General features: G+C 36.1%; 1 protein-coding gene across 3 annotated transcripts in view; it reads left to right on the forward strand.

Moving 5' to 3' along the window:
• Nucleotides 1-17,252, forward strand: part of MYO5B (myosin VB) — a 565,377-nt gene that overhangs the window by 477,060 nt on the left and 71,065 nt on the right. For all 3 annotated transcript variants that reach the window (XM_074208686.1, XM_074208684.1, XM_074208685.1), the window contains exon 23: nucleotides 16,214-16,298. In XM_074208686.1, the coding sequence (XP_074064787.1) occupies nucleotides 16,214-16,298 (85 nt within the window). The remainder of the gene's footprint in view (nucleotides 1-16,213; nucleotides 16,299-17,252) is intronic.

Genomic DNA, 17,252 nt, shown 5'->3' on the forward strand with positions numbered 1-17,252 from the left:
TTTTAGCATATTTAAGACATGAAATATATTATGAGACCTAGGAAAATCCAGGCTCTGTCGTGTCACAAATTATGTGACTTTTGTCATTATTTAAATTCATGGGATCTCAGTTTCCTCCTCTGTAAAATGAGAGGCTTAGACTAGGCTAGATGGTTATGGTCCCTTTCAGCTGTGAAGCAACATAGTCCTATGACTACCTGCATTTCTGTACTGAAACTCTCTCATAGACATGGATCTTACATGAGATGTCAATTTACTTGGTTGAAAGAGTAGTCCTCTTATTACCTTATCAACCAGGACTCAGGTCTCCTCTCCCATTGCTTGCTTTCATTCCTGTTGCCCTCTTTCTTTTCTTCTCTTTTCAAGCCTTCAAACATAACTTAAAAATAACTTCATGCTCCCAATTCCAGGCAGATCTCCAATAAGATCCCACATTGTCCACAGTGCAGCATCAGCATCCTCTAGCCACAGTTCTGATAAAGTATCCTTGGTACTTCCTAGTGAATAGTGATGGGGAAGAAGAGAGGAGAACAGTCATTCAGGAGACTTCCCAAAAGGGCCAGTTGGGTAGTACAATGGATATAGCTTTGGACCTAGAGTCAAGAAGCCCAGAGCTCAAATCTGACCTCAAAAACTTAAGAGATATATGACTCTAGACAGATCATTAAACCTCTTTTAGCCTCAATTTCTCCATTAATAAAATGAGATAATAATGATACCTACCTCCCAGAGTTAATGTGAGGATCAAATGAGATAATATTTGTAAAAGCATTTTGTAAACCTTAAAGCAATCTATGAATGCTAGCATTATTGTAATATGCAGGTGTCTGTCAACCCAGTATGATTTGAAGGCCACTTCAGGCCTCCTTGCTGCCCAAACTGACACCCTTCTTGCCTGCCATATGCATGAAATTCCCTCTCTGACAACCACTTTGGGATAAATCAATATGCTTCCAGAAGACCCTTGTTCAGATAAAGGCATGTAAATACTAGTATGCCTCCCAGAATAAATTATACCTTTATTAATAAATGGATAAGCATGGGGAGGAAGAAGAACAGTTATTGATTTGGGTGTCAGAGAGCTGTTTGAATCATACTTCTGTTACTACACTTCTACCTACCCTCTTCTCCTCTTGGGGCTTTACTTTCCTTCTCCTTCAAATCCTATAAGGAAGAATCACACATTTGTCTTAGGGTGATCCAACAACTTGTACTGTAATCAGAGGGACTCAAGTTAAACATAAAGAATAATTTGCTGAACAATCAAACATTAAGCCTTGGAACAAGCTATGGAAGATAGAGGGAGGCAAGAGATTTTTGACCCCGAAGCTCTTTAATAAGTAAGGCAGAGGGGCAGCTAGGTGGCGTAGTGGATAAAGCACCGGCCCTGGAGTCAGGAGTACCTGGGTTCAAATCCGGTCTCAGACACTTAATAATTACCTAGCTGTGTGGCCTTGGGCAAGCCACTTAACCCCGTTTGCCTTGCAAAAACCTAAAAAAAAAAAAATAAGTAAGGCAGTCACCTGCCATGACTAATTAAAGGAGTACTGCATATGCCTTCCAGTCTTAGAAAGGGTAAAGTTGGGGTCACTGACTGAACATCACCATCCCTAGGTTCTCCACCCAGCTCTGTGGTTCCTATCAAGACAACTGGATAAGAGAGGATGATTCTGGGTGTCTGTTCCTTTTCTACTAAATTTTTCCATTGCTTTGTACTCTTTCCCTAGAGCAAGATCTTCCCAGACCCCTTGACTTTTTTCCTTTTGATCGGTAACGAAGAGTCTTGCACTTGATGGTTTGTGCCCTGTTACTGTTTTGTGTTGAAAGAAAGGGAGAAGCAAACTCTTCATAAGGCCACCCCAGGCAAAGGAGAGAGCTCATTAGTCAGGATCAACCCCCACAACCTAGCTCTGAAGGGAACTTTGTATGGCAGATCCCTCTGTAACCAAGAAACAGTGGATGGGAAATCTTCTCTATACTTCAACCTGTCTCTCCGCCCCCCCCCCCGAATTTCTTGGCTTGACTGTGTGGCTCCCTGCCTAGGGGTTGAGGAGGAGGAGGAAATACTTGTTTTGGGACTGATCCTCCTGGAGAGAGGAGAGGGTTCTCCTAATCACCAGTCTGACAGACACATATGGGGAACAAAACAAAAAGAAGGTGCTTTCCCAGGAGTGAGATTACCTACCTTTTTAGACACTGCCCTAGGAGATCTAAGTGAGTACTGATTGAAGTATAGGGGACAGGAATAATGTGAATAGATGCTGCAGGCCAGTTTCCTACAGTATAAGCAGAGGCAAATGTCTGAATCATTCAGCTTTTTTTTGTTGTTATTAGCGGGTAGAGGAGGGAAGGAACAGAGGGTATCTATTTGTGGGCTTTATGGTTAATGTTACTTGACTGTTAAAAATAACCACAAATTACTAATTATATAGATATTTTCAACTGTGTAGCCTTAGATCAGGAGTTCTTAATTTTTTCGTATTATAGGCCCCTTTGATAGTCCTATAAAGCTTAATCGATCTTTTCTCAGAATGATGTTTTTAAATGCATAAAATTAAACACACAGGATTACAAAGAAAATCAATTAATTGCCAAAAAAAAATTTTAAGCAAGTTCACAGACCCCCTCTCTGAGGTCTGTGGACCCTAGGTTAAGAGACTAGGAGTCTCCAGGTAGATGAGATGTTTTGATTAATATTAACAGATATTCTTACTGCAAATGCAAAGCTGGATCTGTTCTACCCTTCCCATTATGCCTTCCTGAATCTTTGCTTACCTTCAGGTCATTCTCTTTTCTTTCACATGGACCTTAGTATGTGCCTTAGTCTTTCTCTTCACTACAACTTGTGAAACTGAGGAATTTTAATATACATATTGATATCTGCTCAAACACCCTCATCAACTTCCATACTCTATATAGTTTTCCTCTATTGTAGTCATTCATGCAGATGATTATACCTTAAATCTCATCCATAACATGACATCTGCATTTTGAACTCAGAAATTCTTCCCTGTCATCCCTCTTTCTTTTCATCTCTTCTTCTGCCTCATTGCTCCTAAGCTAATTCCTCATCTTCACCATGACCTTTGTATTCCCTTTACCCACCCTTTTTACTGTCAGTCATAGATGCTCTGGCCTCACTTTCTTCTCTTCACTAAACTTTTTAGAAAGGCAGTTTAATCATATACTTTTCTCTAACCTTGATTCCCTTGTCCCCTTCATCCTATCACCATTAATGTCCTTCCAGTCCTCACTCCCACCTCTTTCTTTGCCCATGCTCCACATTTTTAAATACCATGGAAGAAAGGTCACACTCTCATAGTCATCTGTGTTTAATCCAAAATCATATTATTCTAGTCTCAACTATGCCCTCATTGCTACACAGCAAAATTTATTCTCCTTCGATTGACTTTCAGTTCCACTCTCCTCAGCAACTGTTCCAAATTTTCTCTTATCTCAGATGCCTAGTGATTTCCCCACCCCAACAATTGTTCTCCCTATTGGCTTTACTAAGTAGATAACGTCCATCAACCATGAGCTCCTTCTTCTTCCCTTCTCAAAACTTCAAAATTATTGTTTTCCTCTTGTCCCTAAAAAAAGTAGTAGTCCCTCCACTAAAGTCATCCCCTCTTTGTGTGCCCATGAGTTCATGCCCTTTTCTCTACTCCAAGGGAATAACCTATAGTTGATTTTCTCTTTCCTTTCCTCTCTCCATCCTTCTACCTTCTTTCCCTCTCCTCTCTTCAGTTTTTAATTTTTCTGTGATGCCTAAAAACATGCTCTGATCTATCCCATTCTTCCAAAGCTTTCGTTGTTTCTCCATTCCTTCAAGTTATTGCTCTATACTTAGTCTCTTCTACTGCCAAAACCCTAAAAAGTTGTGTTTACCTTCCATGCCTCTACTTACTTGTCACCCAGTTATTTCTCAACCCTGTGTAACATGCAAACTGTTCTGGCCAAGGTCAGAATAATCTTTTGAATGCTAATGTAGATTGCCTTCACTTGTCCTTATCTCCTTGACTCTTTTTCAAGCTTTTTACTTTCACTTAATTTTTTTTTCCTATTTAGAACCTAACCCATGACTAAATAAAATGAGCATTCCACACTTTTGCCCCTCACTTCCTCTCTCTTTATGGACAATCCCTTCAACTTTGCTTGGTTTAGTTTGCATGTTCTTTTATCATCCTCTTCCCACCTCCCCAACCATGTTATCTAAGCCCTGGGGCCAGATTTTCCACCTCTCAGTTTGGACTATTCCCTAACTGGGTCCTCTTCTTTTTCTACATTCTCTACTGGAAATTCCCAAGTATCATCTCTTCAAAGATGGCTTCCTAAATCTGTATATCTAGCCCTAGTCTTCCTCTTAAACACCAGTCACACATTGTCATCTACATGGATGATACCCAAAGATATCTGAAACTCAACATGTCCAAAATGAAACACTCTCTTGTTCCATCAACCCAGCCCTCCTCCATACCTTCCTATTTCTGCTGCTGGTATCACTATCCTCCCACTTTTATTCTTTGTTATCATCAATCTTGTCTCTCCATTACTCCCCATATTGAGTCAGATGCTGAATCTTGTTAATTCTATCTCCATTTCTATTTCCTTTGCTATGTTCTCACAAGTTTCTCTTCTTTCTCCTAGTATATTGTAATATCCCAACTGGTCTTCCAGTCTTTCCGCTCTCTAAGCCAACTCCCTCATATTGGCCAAAATTGGCCAAAATTAAGGAAGAGGAAGGAAACAAGTATATATCTATCAAAGTGTATATGTCTACATCTCTTTACAATCTATATCTGTTTGTCTTTATGTATATAGCTATGTCTATATGTATGTGAAATTTATATCCATATAGATCTATCTATATGTATATTTATATCTATATATCTATAATATATAGAGCTATCTATTTATCTATATGAATATCTCTATAACTATGTAATCTATAATGTTTATCTGTATATATCTATGTATCAATATCTTTCTATCTATATGTATATATCTATATATGTATTTCTATATATTTATAATCTATATGTATGTTTTATCTATTATCTATATGTATCCATCAATAGATAACTATCTGTAATTATCTATCAATCTATCTCTTTAAATAGCACTTACTATGTGTTAGACACTATTATCTCATTTGATCCTCAGCATAGGCTTTAGAGGCAGGTATAGTTATCCTCATTTTATAGTTTCTGCAACTGAGACTGGCAGAGGTGAAGTGATTGTCTTCCTGTGGCACAAGTCTGACCTTGTTGCTCTCTTGCTCAAAAGCTTCCAATGGCTTCCCTTTGCCTTTGGTATAAAATACAAACCTTCCATTAAGTCCTTCCATATTTGGGCGTTTTTTTCCCCCTGTACTGCTCCCCTCTGTGAATTTAACTGTTCAGCCAAATGATGGCTGATAATAAAAATAATTAGCATTTAAATAGCACTTTAAGTTTGGTAAATGTTTTATATATGATGAGTCAGTTGTCCTTTACTACAACCCAGTGAGGATATGTATTAGTATTATCTCCTTTTTACAGATGAGAAAACTGAGGCTAAGGATAAATGATTTGTTCAAGGTCACACAGCTGTTAAAGGACTGAGGGAGAATTTGAATTCAGGTCTTCCTGACTCTAAGTCCCACAAGCTATCCCATGAACCACCCTCATGCTTTGGACTAATTGATGGTCTCTGAACTTAATAATCAATGTAATGTGCATTTATACATATCATCTCCTCCCTCATATTTGCCCAACTCCTTCCCTTCCTGCAGGATTCAACTCAAGTCCAAGTGTTACATAAAACTTTCCTTGATTTCCCTAGTTAGAAGTGTCCTCACCTTCTTCAAAATTCCTTGTACTTACTCATCTTTAATGAGATCGGTTCTTTCAGAAGCTCTTCTAGAGCAAGAATGACTTCATTTTTAATCTATGCCTCCCTTTCTACCTATTACATTTACTTGTGTACAGGAGAGGGATAGGAACTGAACTGGTGATTTCACTTGCATTGGGAACTTCCAGATGTGGATACTTTCTTTTTCCAAAACAAGTTTCCACCTTTTTTTGCTACTCAGAGTCTTAAAGAGTTGTCTATTGTATTGAGTTAGAATACCAGGCCTGAAGACAGGAAGACTTGCCTTCCTGAGTTCAAATCTAGCCTCAGACACTTACTACCTCTGTGACCCTGGATAAGTCCCTTTAACCCTGTTTGCCTCAGTTTCCTCATCTATAATATGAGCTGGAGAAGGAAATGTCAAACCACTCCAGTATCTTTGCCAAGAAAACCCCACATAAGGTCATGAAGAGTCAGAAACAATTAAAAAGAATGAATAATAATGGAGCACTAAGAGGTTAGCCAACCTACCCAGAGCCACACAACCAGTATATTTCACAGGCAGGACTGATATCCAGTTATTCTAGGCTTTGATGTCAGTACTGAGTTCACCAGACCATGCTGCTTCTGCTCCTTGCATTACAGTAAAAGCTTAATGATTTTTTTGTTGAATTGATTTGAATTTAATTGAATTGCATGTGATCCTGTGAGTCTGATTCATGACTTCAAAATAACCCTGAAAAATTCATATCCAGAGGGTTTTTGAGTACAGTTTATTACTATTTTTAACAATTGTCTTTCTGCAGGTATTTACAAATTTACAGTATTAAAATGAGCATTATTTACTCATGTGCTCACTGAAATAGTTTCTTTTCCAGAATGACCCTACTTACAGTAATTAAGTAAGAACCATTATCTCAAGACAAGCATCTGGATTTCTCCCAAATGTTACAGGGCATAATGGGATAAAGATTGTTTTATCATCTACCATCTCAAACAGTAGATAGTCCTGGTCAGGGTTCAAGTGACCAGAATTTGACCAACATCTAAGTAAAAGTGACTTTAGAATTTCAATCACCAAAGCCACAGAGCAGAATCTATGGGATTGTCCCCTCTTCAGGCAAAGAAGAACAAGTTCAGTAGCTATCACCAATATGGTTGATCTTCCTTAATGTCACTGTGATGTATGGCTTAGAAAAATAAATTCCAGTTTTTCAGTGACCTGCATTCCTGAATCAGAATCTGTGGACACAAAGAAAAGGAAATAACAATTGGAAACAATAGAAAGCTTTATTAGACTTTGATCTTGTTAGCTGTGACCTGCCCAAAATCTATCCTAAGATTCTGTTTTTAATCATAAGTGATATGATATGGCTTCTTTTAAAAAAAAAGATCTTATTAGGATATATTAATGAAAATCTAAAATTCTGTCAAATTCTGCTTGGTGGTATAATAAATAGAGCATGAGACCTAGTATCAGGAAGATTTGTGTTCAAATTTGACCTCAGACATTTATAGCAAGTCATGTAACCCTGTTTGCCTCAGTTTCTACATCTATAAAATGAGCTGGAGAAGGAAAAGTCAAACCACTTCAGTATCTTTGTCAAGAAAACGTTAAATAGGATCATGAAGAGTCAGATAAAATGACTGAACAACAATACACTTGGAACAATATTGCCAACCTGGAGTATTTTTAAGAATGTTAAGCAGAATGCTGAGGATCTAGAAAGGAATTAAGGACCTTTGGTTTACAGAAGAGAAAATTTAGGGAACTGATAACAATGTCTTTCTGAGATGCCTCAGGAGGTAGGATTATGTAGCAATTATAGGGAAGCAGATAAGGAATAATTTAATAACAGTTAGAGCTATATACAATGAGTGAGCTGTCCATGTCATTAAAAATATTCAGAAACATGATTTCTACCTGTCAGGGAAGGAATTCCTTACACTGGAGCAGATGACATTTGAAGTCTCTTCTAATTATGAACTGAGACATCATTTTAGTAACTTAAGATATTAACTGGAACTACTGAATCTTAGAACTAGAGAGAACCTTAACAAGTCACTTAACTTAATGTCTTTTGTAATATGGTGAGAATAATGCCACAGTATTCAGCTTGCAAGATTATTGTATGGCAACTATAAGGTGTTATGGTGGATAGATCTCTGAACCTTGAGTCTGGGAGACCTGAATTCAAGTCCTAGCTCAAACACTTACCTAGTTCTGTGAACCTGGGCAAATTCACTCAATCTCAGTTTGTTTGTTGTTTTTCAACTTAAAACAAGATAATAATAGTGCCTATTGCCAAAGTTATTGTATAGATCTGATGAGATAACACTTTTCACATTTCACTCTATAAATGCTGAGTACCAAGGACAGCTACCTCATTTTACAAATTTGGAAGATCAGTGCTAAATTGTTTCTAGTCAAACTGCTCAGTGTAGTTGATAGATGATACTAACTGAACAAATACTATCTCTTTAGCATGATCCAGAAATGAGATTTTTTTAATTCTTAAAAAATAAGAATTAAAACGCCTCAGGACCCTGGAGTTGTCACTCCTAGCTGCATCTGTCAGATGCTGATAAATGAGAATATCCAATTCTTGGAACAATTCTGAAAGAGAGACTGGTCCCCCTCAGTTTCAGATCTATGTAAATTGAGCCCCCTGTTGTGATAGTTGGGTGACATAGTTGAATTATTCCCATTTCTAAAGTCAAATTGTCAGACTGTCTTTGGTCAAGTAGCTTCATTGCTTTGTGTTGTAACTTTCCCAGTTATAAATATGACAATATGAGAAGCTTAGAACTGAAAAGAGCATCTTCTGAAGTCAGAGAACCTGGTTTGAGATCCTGCCTTTAATGCTCATAGCCCTGGCAATCACTTCTCTTCTCTGTACCTCAGTTTCCTTTTCTGTAAAATGAGATTAGGTTAGCTGGCCTCTGAAGTCTCTTCTAGCTTTAAAGCTTAATTTATGACCCTATGATCCTAGGAAGACTTTCAATCATCCTTCATCCTAGTCTTCTCTAAAGAGCATTTTTAAAGTATCTATTAGACCCCCATATTAAAATAGACTTTACAGATCTCTTATTTGATCTTTAATATATCCCTGTGAAGTGTGTATTATTATTACTCTCACTTTATAGAAGAAGAACTGAGGAAGACAGAAGTTAAATTACTTAATTAGGATCCCAAATCTAATATCTGAACTCAGGCTCTAACCACAGCACCACCTAACTGCTTCTGAATAGCTGATATGTCCAGAGCACCCTTCTAGATATCATGGGGACCAGTCAATCAAACATTTATTAAATGCTTACTATGTGCCATACACTCTCCTGAGTGCTGAGAATTGGGTAAAAAGGTAAAAGATAACCTTTGCCCTCAAACAGTTTATTGTCTAGGGAGATAATAGGGAAGCAATATTGTACAAACAAGTTGTATGCAGGATAAATGTGAAATAATCAAGAAAGGGAAAGCATTTTAGAATTAAGGGAAATTAAGAAATATTTTCAGTAGAAGGTGGGACTTTAACTGTTCTTGGAGGAAGCTAGGGAAGCAGAGAGGAGGAAGAAGAGAATGGGGGTGAGGAAGGAGGAAAAGGTGAAATTCCTCCCTTTGTGGAACTTCTAGTCCAGTTCAGGGTGGAAGAATAAGACTAAACATAGGGATATAGGATTAGTGCAAAACAAGTCAAAAACTAGCATCTCCACAAGAACCCATTAGTCCTAGTACAAACAGAGTCTTCATGGATGCTGAGAGTAAGCAGAGAAATTAGGATAGTTAGAGTTAGGAGACAGGTTTTTGAATCAAGTTTTGAAAGGTGATAATGGACTTAGTCTTGATGATGTTCAAAAGGAGCACATTACTCAAGTCTTAGAGTTTCTCATTAATCTAACTGTAAAATGAGGAAAGGGAAGGGCTTGAATTAGATTATTTCAAAGTCCTTTTCATTAGTCAACTCTTGAGAATTTCTTACCAGCCCTCATTCCTTTGTCTGCTTCTCTCTCCTTTGAGTTTCTGCTCTTATTGGGCCAACCTAAAGGGTGTGTGTATACACATAAATTTTACATGTATTATATATATATATATATATATATATATATAATATGTATATGTATATATGCATTTGAAAGATCGTTAAATAAGAGACACTGAATTCTAAGTTTCCATTGTGTATGGGTTGGTCATGACTTTGCACCTCATTACCAATTACACTGAACATCTGCCTTTAGTAGATGGTCCCCCTCTATCTATGCCTTTCATTGTCAGATTATAAATATCAGACACATTTATTTAATGGAACATCTTGTCTTTTGTCTGCTCAGAAGAACTTCATATGAGCATGGTGTGAGCATGCATGAATTAGACTGCCACAAGAAAAGGTCCCAACAGGATATATATTATGCTTCCTTGGGATGAGGAATAATCTTCATTTCCCTATAACACTGGAATTGGCAACACTATTATTCCCTTAATTCTATTTATAGGTCTGTGCTTTGACAATCTCATGATGTAGAAGAAAGTACTGGATTTGGACATGGAAAACCCAGATTCAAATTCTGACTCAGCTGTATGACCTTGTGCTTCTTGATCTATAAAATAGGTTGATTAAACCTGGTGATTTCTATAGTGCCCTCTTTAATGATTTTTTATTTTACTTTGATGTCTTCAAAATGAGGAAAAGACAACATGAGTTAGTAGAAAGATTGATGAATTTGTAGTCAGAGGACCTGGGTTAAAATGCAACTCTTCCAAGGTTGCCTATGTGACCTAATCATCCTTGACTTCAGTATCCCTACCTGTGAAACATTCCTTCTACCTCCAAATCTAGCAAATTAAAAAATACAACTGAATTTCAGTGCTGAGGAGCAGAGTAGTGCTCTGGAGGAGAAATTATATTAAGGATCTCCTTTGATCAGCAGAACTCCTATTTGATCTGTTCATATCTCTGAGCACTAACAGGCTTCAATGAATTAGGTCCCAGGACTTCTGTCTCTACTCAACTTTCAACACATTCTAAATTTGCCAGTCTCACAGTGTAAGTTCTGTCAGAACCTCTGGAAATTTAACCTATATCTGAAGTGCCTGCTCTAATACTCAAGCCCCCTTCTGAGAATGCCAGATAGATTAGTAAAAAAAAATTATCACAAGTAGCAAACATAGTCTTGAGTTTCTGAAAATAAATCATCTTGATTAAAAATTCATCTCCCAGGAATCTAAATACCACCTTCACCTCTAAAATACACTGTATCTAATATGTTCTTTGGTTTTTAAAAAAGAATCTTCCCAATTTTGTCCTCTAAAGGACAATATGGCCAAATTCTTGCTTCCAAGTTATTCCCATCATCTCCTATGTCAAGCCACCTGTCTAGGTCAAATTTTCATCATAGAATACCCATGATGAATTATTAAATACTGAATTGGAATCCAAACTTAGAATGTCATCATGAAAAAGACCTTAGAGAAGATCTAATTCAAATCCTTCTCCATTCTCATTTTACAGATGAGGAAACTGAGGGCCAAAGAGAGGAAGGAAATTGTCCAAAGCTTTATGACAACCTTAGCAGAACTACTGCTTGGATTAGAGTTCAATGCCCATCACCATACAATAGTAATGGACATGGATATATCACTTACTCATCCCTGATCAATGTATAACACCATACTTCAAGGCCACACATTGAAGAGTAGGCAATCCTAATCCTAGTACAGCTCTGAATCCACTGTAAGCATTCATGATCACTTGATTGTTTGAACAGAATAATGGATTAGCTTGAAAAGAGAAACTTTTACAAATTGACTTAAAACTCCAGAAAAGTCACACATATTAATTTAAGATGGTTTGCTAGTTTGGGATCATAGAAAAATACCCTTTTGGGATGTTAGAATTTGATTTCATTTCCATATCATGGTCAGTTATCTTTGTTAAATCAATTTCTAATCCATCTAACAATGTCACCTTTGGCAAGTTAATTTTCCTTTCTCCTCTAAAAACATCTTTAATTCTATTTGTATGTAGATGATTATCTATTTGTGACTCAAGTAGAAAAGTTCTCATTGCTTTCTTTGGATTTAGTATGAAATATGTTGAAGGAATATTCTTCAGACTTATGTTAAAATAGCCAAGGAAAGCTATCCCAAGGTGGGATGAGGATAAGAGCAATGTCCTGTGACTTGCACAATACACGGTGCCATATGCAGCCATAAAACATTTGTCACCATGAATCCTAGTTGAATTACATGCACTCATTAAATTAAATATTGTAGACTCTTTTAAAAAAATAACATTGTTAGCCTTTTATTCAACTCTTCGATTCAGAAAATACTCGTTTCTACTATGGAAATTAGCTTGGTTTAGTGACTGAATAGAAAACTGTATTCAGGATGATTTCAGTTCTCACCTCTGATACATTCTGAAATGTTACTCTTTGCTCAAAACCCCTCCAGGTCTCCCCATTGTCTGTAGTAGAAAATACAAATCTGGAATTTTAAATCTTCCATAATATGATTCTCACCCACTTTGTCAGCTTGATTTGTTTACTGCTCCCCTTCACAAACTCAAACAGGTCCCTTTATATCTCAGCATTCCCCATTCCATCCTAAGACCATACATTTCAGTGTTTTCTCACTGACAATTCTTTACACCAGTGAAATCACAGATTAGTTTGTGTGTATGTGTATATGTGTATAAAGAGTTTCTCTCAGAACATGAGAGAAACATGTACTGTGCTACTGTGGGAAATATTTTTAAAAAGATGACACAATCCTTTCTTCAAAGAACATATAATCTAATAAAGGGAAGGATAGGATTAGTTATCATATAAGAAAAGTTTCAATGAAAATACTATAAATTAGTATTTTTAAAAAAACATTAGTATGGGGCAGCTAGGTGGTACAGTGGATAGAGCACCAAACCTGGAGTCAGGAGGACTTGAGTTCAAATCTGGCCTCAAGAACTTAATACTTACTTAGCTGTGTGAACTTGGGCAAGTCATTTAACTCCATTACCTTGCAAAAATAAAGAAAATTTAATAGCATTAGTGACATTTCCCATTTAATATGGAATGAACACTGATTTAAGTATATCTTCCAGAACAGGAACTCTTAAACTGAGGCCCATGAATTTGGATGAAAAAAATTATATCTTTATTTTTTTCTAACTTTCAACTGAAATTTTAAAATATCATTCTAAGAAGGGATCCATAGATTTCACTAAACTAGTGGGATCCAGGATTCAACAAAGATTAAGAATCCCTGTTCTAAATCCCTAAAGATAAATTAAAATTGTTAGCTCCTACAAAAATATGACTATTCAGTTAAATGTTTTTATTAATTTTATCATTTGAGAAATGATGCATCTCTTTAAATACTTTGAATTCCCTTAAACCTAGTCTAACTTCTCTCAGATTTCTGGTTTCAGTGTCCAGGATATGGGCTAACTAAATATAGAAAACTTTTAAAGCTAGCTTGGGTGATATTACTACTAATTCTTTAGTCTGCTAGTCTCCTTTGCTTTCTGTAACTATGAATTCTGACAAGGTTATGTATGAAATGAAATTCTGGAAACCAAATTCTACTTAAAGTGCTATATAAAGATATCTAAGACATCATTGTTAAGAGACAGCTTGATGTAATGGAGATGAGTGTTCTAATCTCTGTTCCCTCTGCTCCCCCTGTGTGGCTATGGACAAATAATCAAACTATCTGAACCTCAGTTTCTAAATCTACAAAATGAGGATAGAATTATATTTCTAGCTACTTTCTATGAATGTATGGAGAAATATTTCTCCTTATATGTGAAATACATATCTATATATATGAGATATATTTATATAGCTATAGGAGAAATTATCTCATCATAACTAGACCTCTCATTTTAATTAAAATATAACTTTACTAATGTCTTCACACTGGAGAGAAAGACTAACTTGAAAACTTTTGCTCTGGTAGAAATTAAAATGTTAGTAATTTCTGTGGGGTGTTGGATAGACACAACAGATGCTGCCTGAGAAGATTTAGTCCCCACATTTGGCAGTTCATTTTTCCTTTAAAAACTTACTTTTCTGACTCCAAAATCTCTCTCTCCCTTGGTCCAGCTCTAAATGATAATTTTTCCTATCTCTATTGGTTCCTTGACTAATCTTTCAGTTCCTACAACCTTTTTTACTTGAGTATATAAAGTATATAAAGTATGTGTATATATATATATATATACTTATATGTATATATACACATTTATCACATATGTGTATGTATGTACATTGTGTGTACACATACTGTATAGATTGTCTCAGCATGGATATATATTATATGATATGTAATTTTCATAATACAATGCATATATGAATGTATAATATATTTGTGCATATATAATAATATTTGCATGTGTAAATGTATAATAAACACATATGATAAACTACATGGGATGAACAAGTCTAGAGACATTTCCATTCTACATGTTCTCATAGACTATTTATGCCTGTGGTAGAGACTTCTGAGCTCAACATATTGGTCTGATCAGTCACAGTATAACATACTGTACTTTGACCCCAATGTGGTGAAATCATTTTGTACCTTTTCAAGAACAAAGAACAACAAACAACCAAGAAAAACAGTATGCATTGGAAAAAATAGAAAAATTACTTTGGGTATTAACTACTGATTCTGAAATTGGCTAAAAATCCTTTGCTGTATAGAAATTATTAATTCCACCAAGCCTAGAGACCAAGTCTTCTGATTCTTTCCACTACAGCACACTGTCTTAGTACAACTGATATTTTCATAACATTTAGGTGGGATTCAGCTGGCAGAATTCCACTTTAGAGGTAGCCTTATTGGAACACATAGATTCTATATAAAGAAAAAGAGGCTACACATGGGAATAAGTGATAGTAACCAAGCTGTTACTTTTGATTTTTTTCCATCTATGTAGAGAGCATGTTGTTTTTGTCCAGGTCAATCCTAAGGCTATACTAGGGGTGGGGAGAAGGATTATAAACTAAAGCGGGGTGAGTACAATAAGGATTAAAGCATGTGAAATAAGATATGGCTCTCTGGTGCTTCCTTCAGATTAGCACTGCCCTCTCATGTCACCCATATTACAAGCATCTTGAAACCAGAAACCATGCCTCCTTCATTCTTGTGTCCTCCATAAAGTGTTCCACACATGATAGGTATGCAAAAAACAGTTATTGATTGACTTTAAGCTGTGCCACATATGTTGGTCTGGTTCCATTAAATGTTAAATAAGGATATATGCTCACTTCCCAAAATGGAGAAAGAAAAATGATAAAATTACAGTTTTACAATATAGTAATTTCTTTTGGTAACAATCTAGCAACTGGGAAGGTGAAGGCAACTCATATGTACATCTCATTTGATGTGGAAAATCATTTGGTTTCTCTCTGCATCAGTTTCGCCATCTATTGATGTTTCATTTCCCAATATAGGCCCATGTGAGTGCTGTGGATTTATTTTGGTAAAGCATTTTACATTTACCTGCAACCTGAATGTGTAGGCATCAAAGATGGTGATAGAGATAGATATCAATGAGAACAGCCAGAGAAATTTATAATTGGAGAGAACTCCACAAGTTTTCAATTCATTTCATGTTAGAGAAGGATTATCCCCATTCTTAACTGTTTTTTTTTCCATTGTGAAATTTATCCAGAATTTTATAATGGATTATTACTAGCAGAAAATGTGTCAATATTAAACCTCAATTTTATTTTTCTTAATTCCTTCCCACTTGTCCTAAGATACTTCCCCTCCTCCCCCTTTTTTATAAAACACTTTGTGTTCTCCTTTGCCATTCTATTTATTTCTTTGATGAGGCTCCTGATACTAAATATCAAAGTAAAAGTAAAGTCTGATATTCCTTCTCCCAGCATCAAGTAGCAAGCTTCCCATCCTTTCCTAGAGTTTTGATTCCCCCCCACACACACACATGTAAGAAATCTGCTCATTGAGAGTCTTTGCCTCTACTCTGGCATTTCCCAAGGCAGAGACAGAAGAGAGGGAATTGATTACAGTTCCAAGAGATACCAATTTTTCATATATACTGAAACCAAGGGACTTAGCTCAGCCCAGACTTTTTAAATGGTATTCTACATGACATTTTTTTAGGTGATAAAAAATCATGAAAGAAATTTCACTTTCCTAGGGCTGATTTATGAATTTGTTCCCCCTAATATAAAGGGGAGGAGAGAGTCAAGGGGAAAGAAAGTTTGTTTAAAAAAAAGGAAAAAAATGAGAACATTTCAAAGTCAACCAGGTGAAACATAATTCCTGTAAAGAAAGAGCCTGACCTTGAGCTGACTGGCATTATAAGAGGTAATGTGTTCACCTGTTGTGTGGATTTTTCCTGTTCTTTTTTAGCGAGTATTGGACCTGGAACAAGAAAATGCATTTTTGAAAGATGAAAAAGAAATGCTTAACAATCAAATATTGTGCCAATCTAAAGGTAAGGAAATGGGTAAATGATCTGTATGTTTTCAATGTGTCAGAGCCCCACTTCCATTCCTTCCCTCCAAAAAAAGTCCACTGGTTTGTCATGCTGCTCTGTATTCTGACAGTGCAGAGAAATCTGATTCAGTCTGGGAGGGATTAAGAAAAAAATGAGCAATCATGCCTTCACTCCAGCAACTTTGGAGGAAATTCATTTTTAAAGAGAAGTCCTTGCTGTCAAATTTGTGAAATGTTTAAACTGAACTTTGTTTCAGAATGTGTTTCTTTATAAGGGGTCAAAAATCCCTACCAGACTATGGGGTTGGGCACAAGGGTAGTCCTTTTTGAACAGTCTGGGCTCTGAAACTTTGGACAATTAATTCCCTTACTCACTAGACTTCAGTTTCCTTATCTGTAAAATCACGTTTGAGATAGCTGCAAAAAGATTTGCCTATGCCTGAACAGATAATTAGTGGTGAAACCAAGCCTAAATCCAAATTCTTCTTCCTGACCTTTTTCTAATAGACTAGGAATTCTTAACTTTTTTTAATTTTAAGAATGTCATGGACCCCCTTGATGATCTGGTAAAACTACAGGACTTCTTAGAATAATTTTTTTAATGCATAAAACAAAAATACAAGGGTTATCAAAAGAAACCAATTATATTGAAATTTGCTAACAAAATTTTAAAATTTTCACATGATCCTGTAACATAATATAATCAATGGGTTGAAGCAGATCAGAGTTATCAAACTCACCACCTGTAAAATTCCCAGCTGAATCAGATTAAAATAAAATTGGGAATTTTTCAGCAAAATAAATAATACAATAAACATAAATAATATAAATTTGTGGGTTTTCTCCACAACTTTGGGGATCTGTTTCTATTTGAGTTTAACACCATTGAATTTGCTTCTAAGTCCCTTTCAGTTCTAAATCTTTGACCCTATAATCCTAATAATTTTGGGAT

Source organism: Macrotis lagotis, chromosome X, assembly GCF_037893015.1.
Source record: "Macrotis lagotis isolate mMagLag1 chromosome X, bilby.v1.9.chrom.fasta, whole genome shotgun sequence".
NCBI classification, from domain to species: Eukaryota; Metazoa; Chordata; class Mammalia; order Peramelemorphia; family Peramelidae; genus Macrotis; species Macrotis lagotis.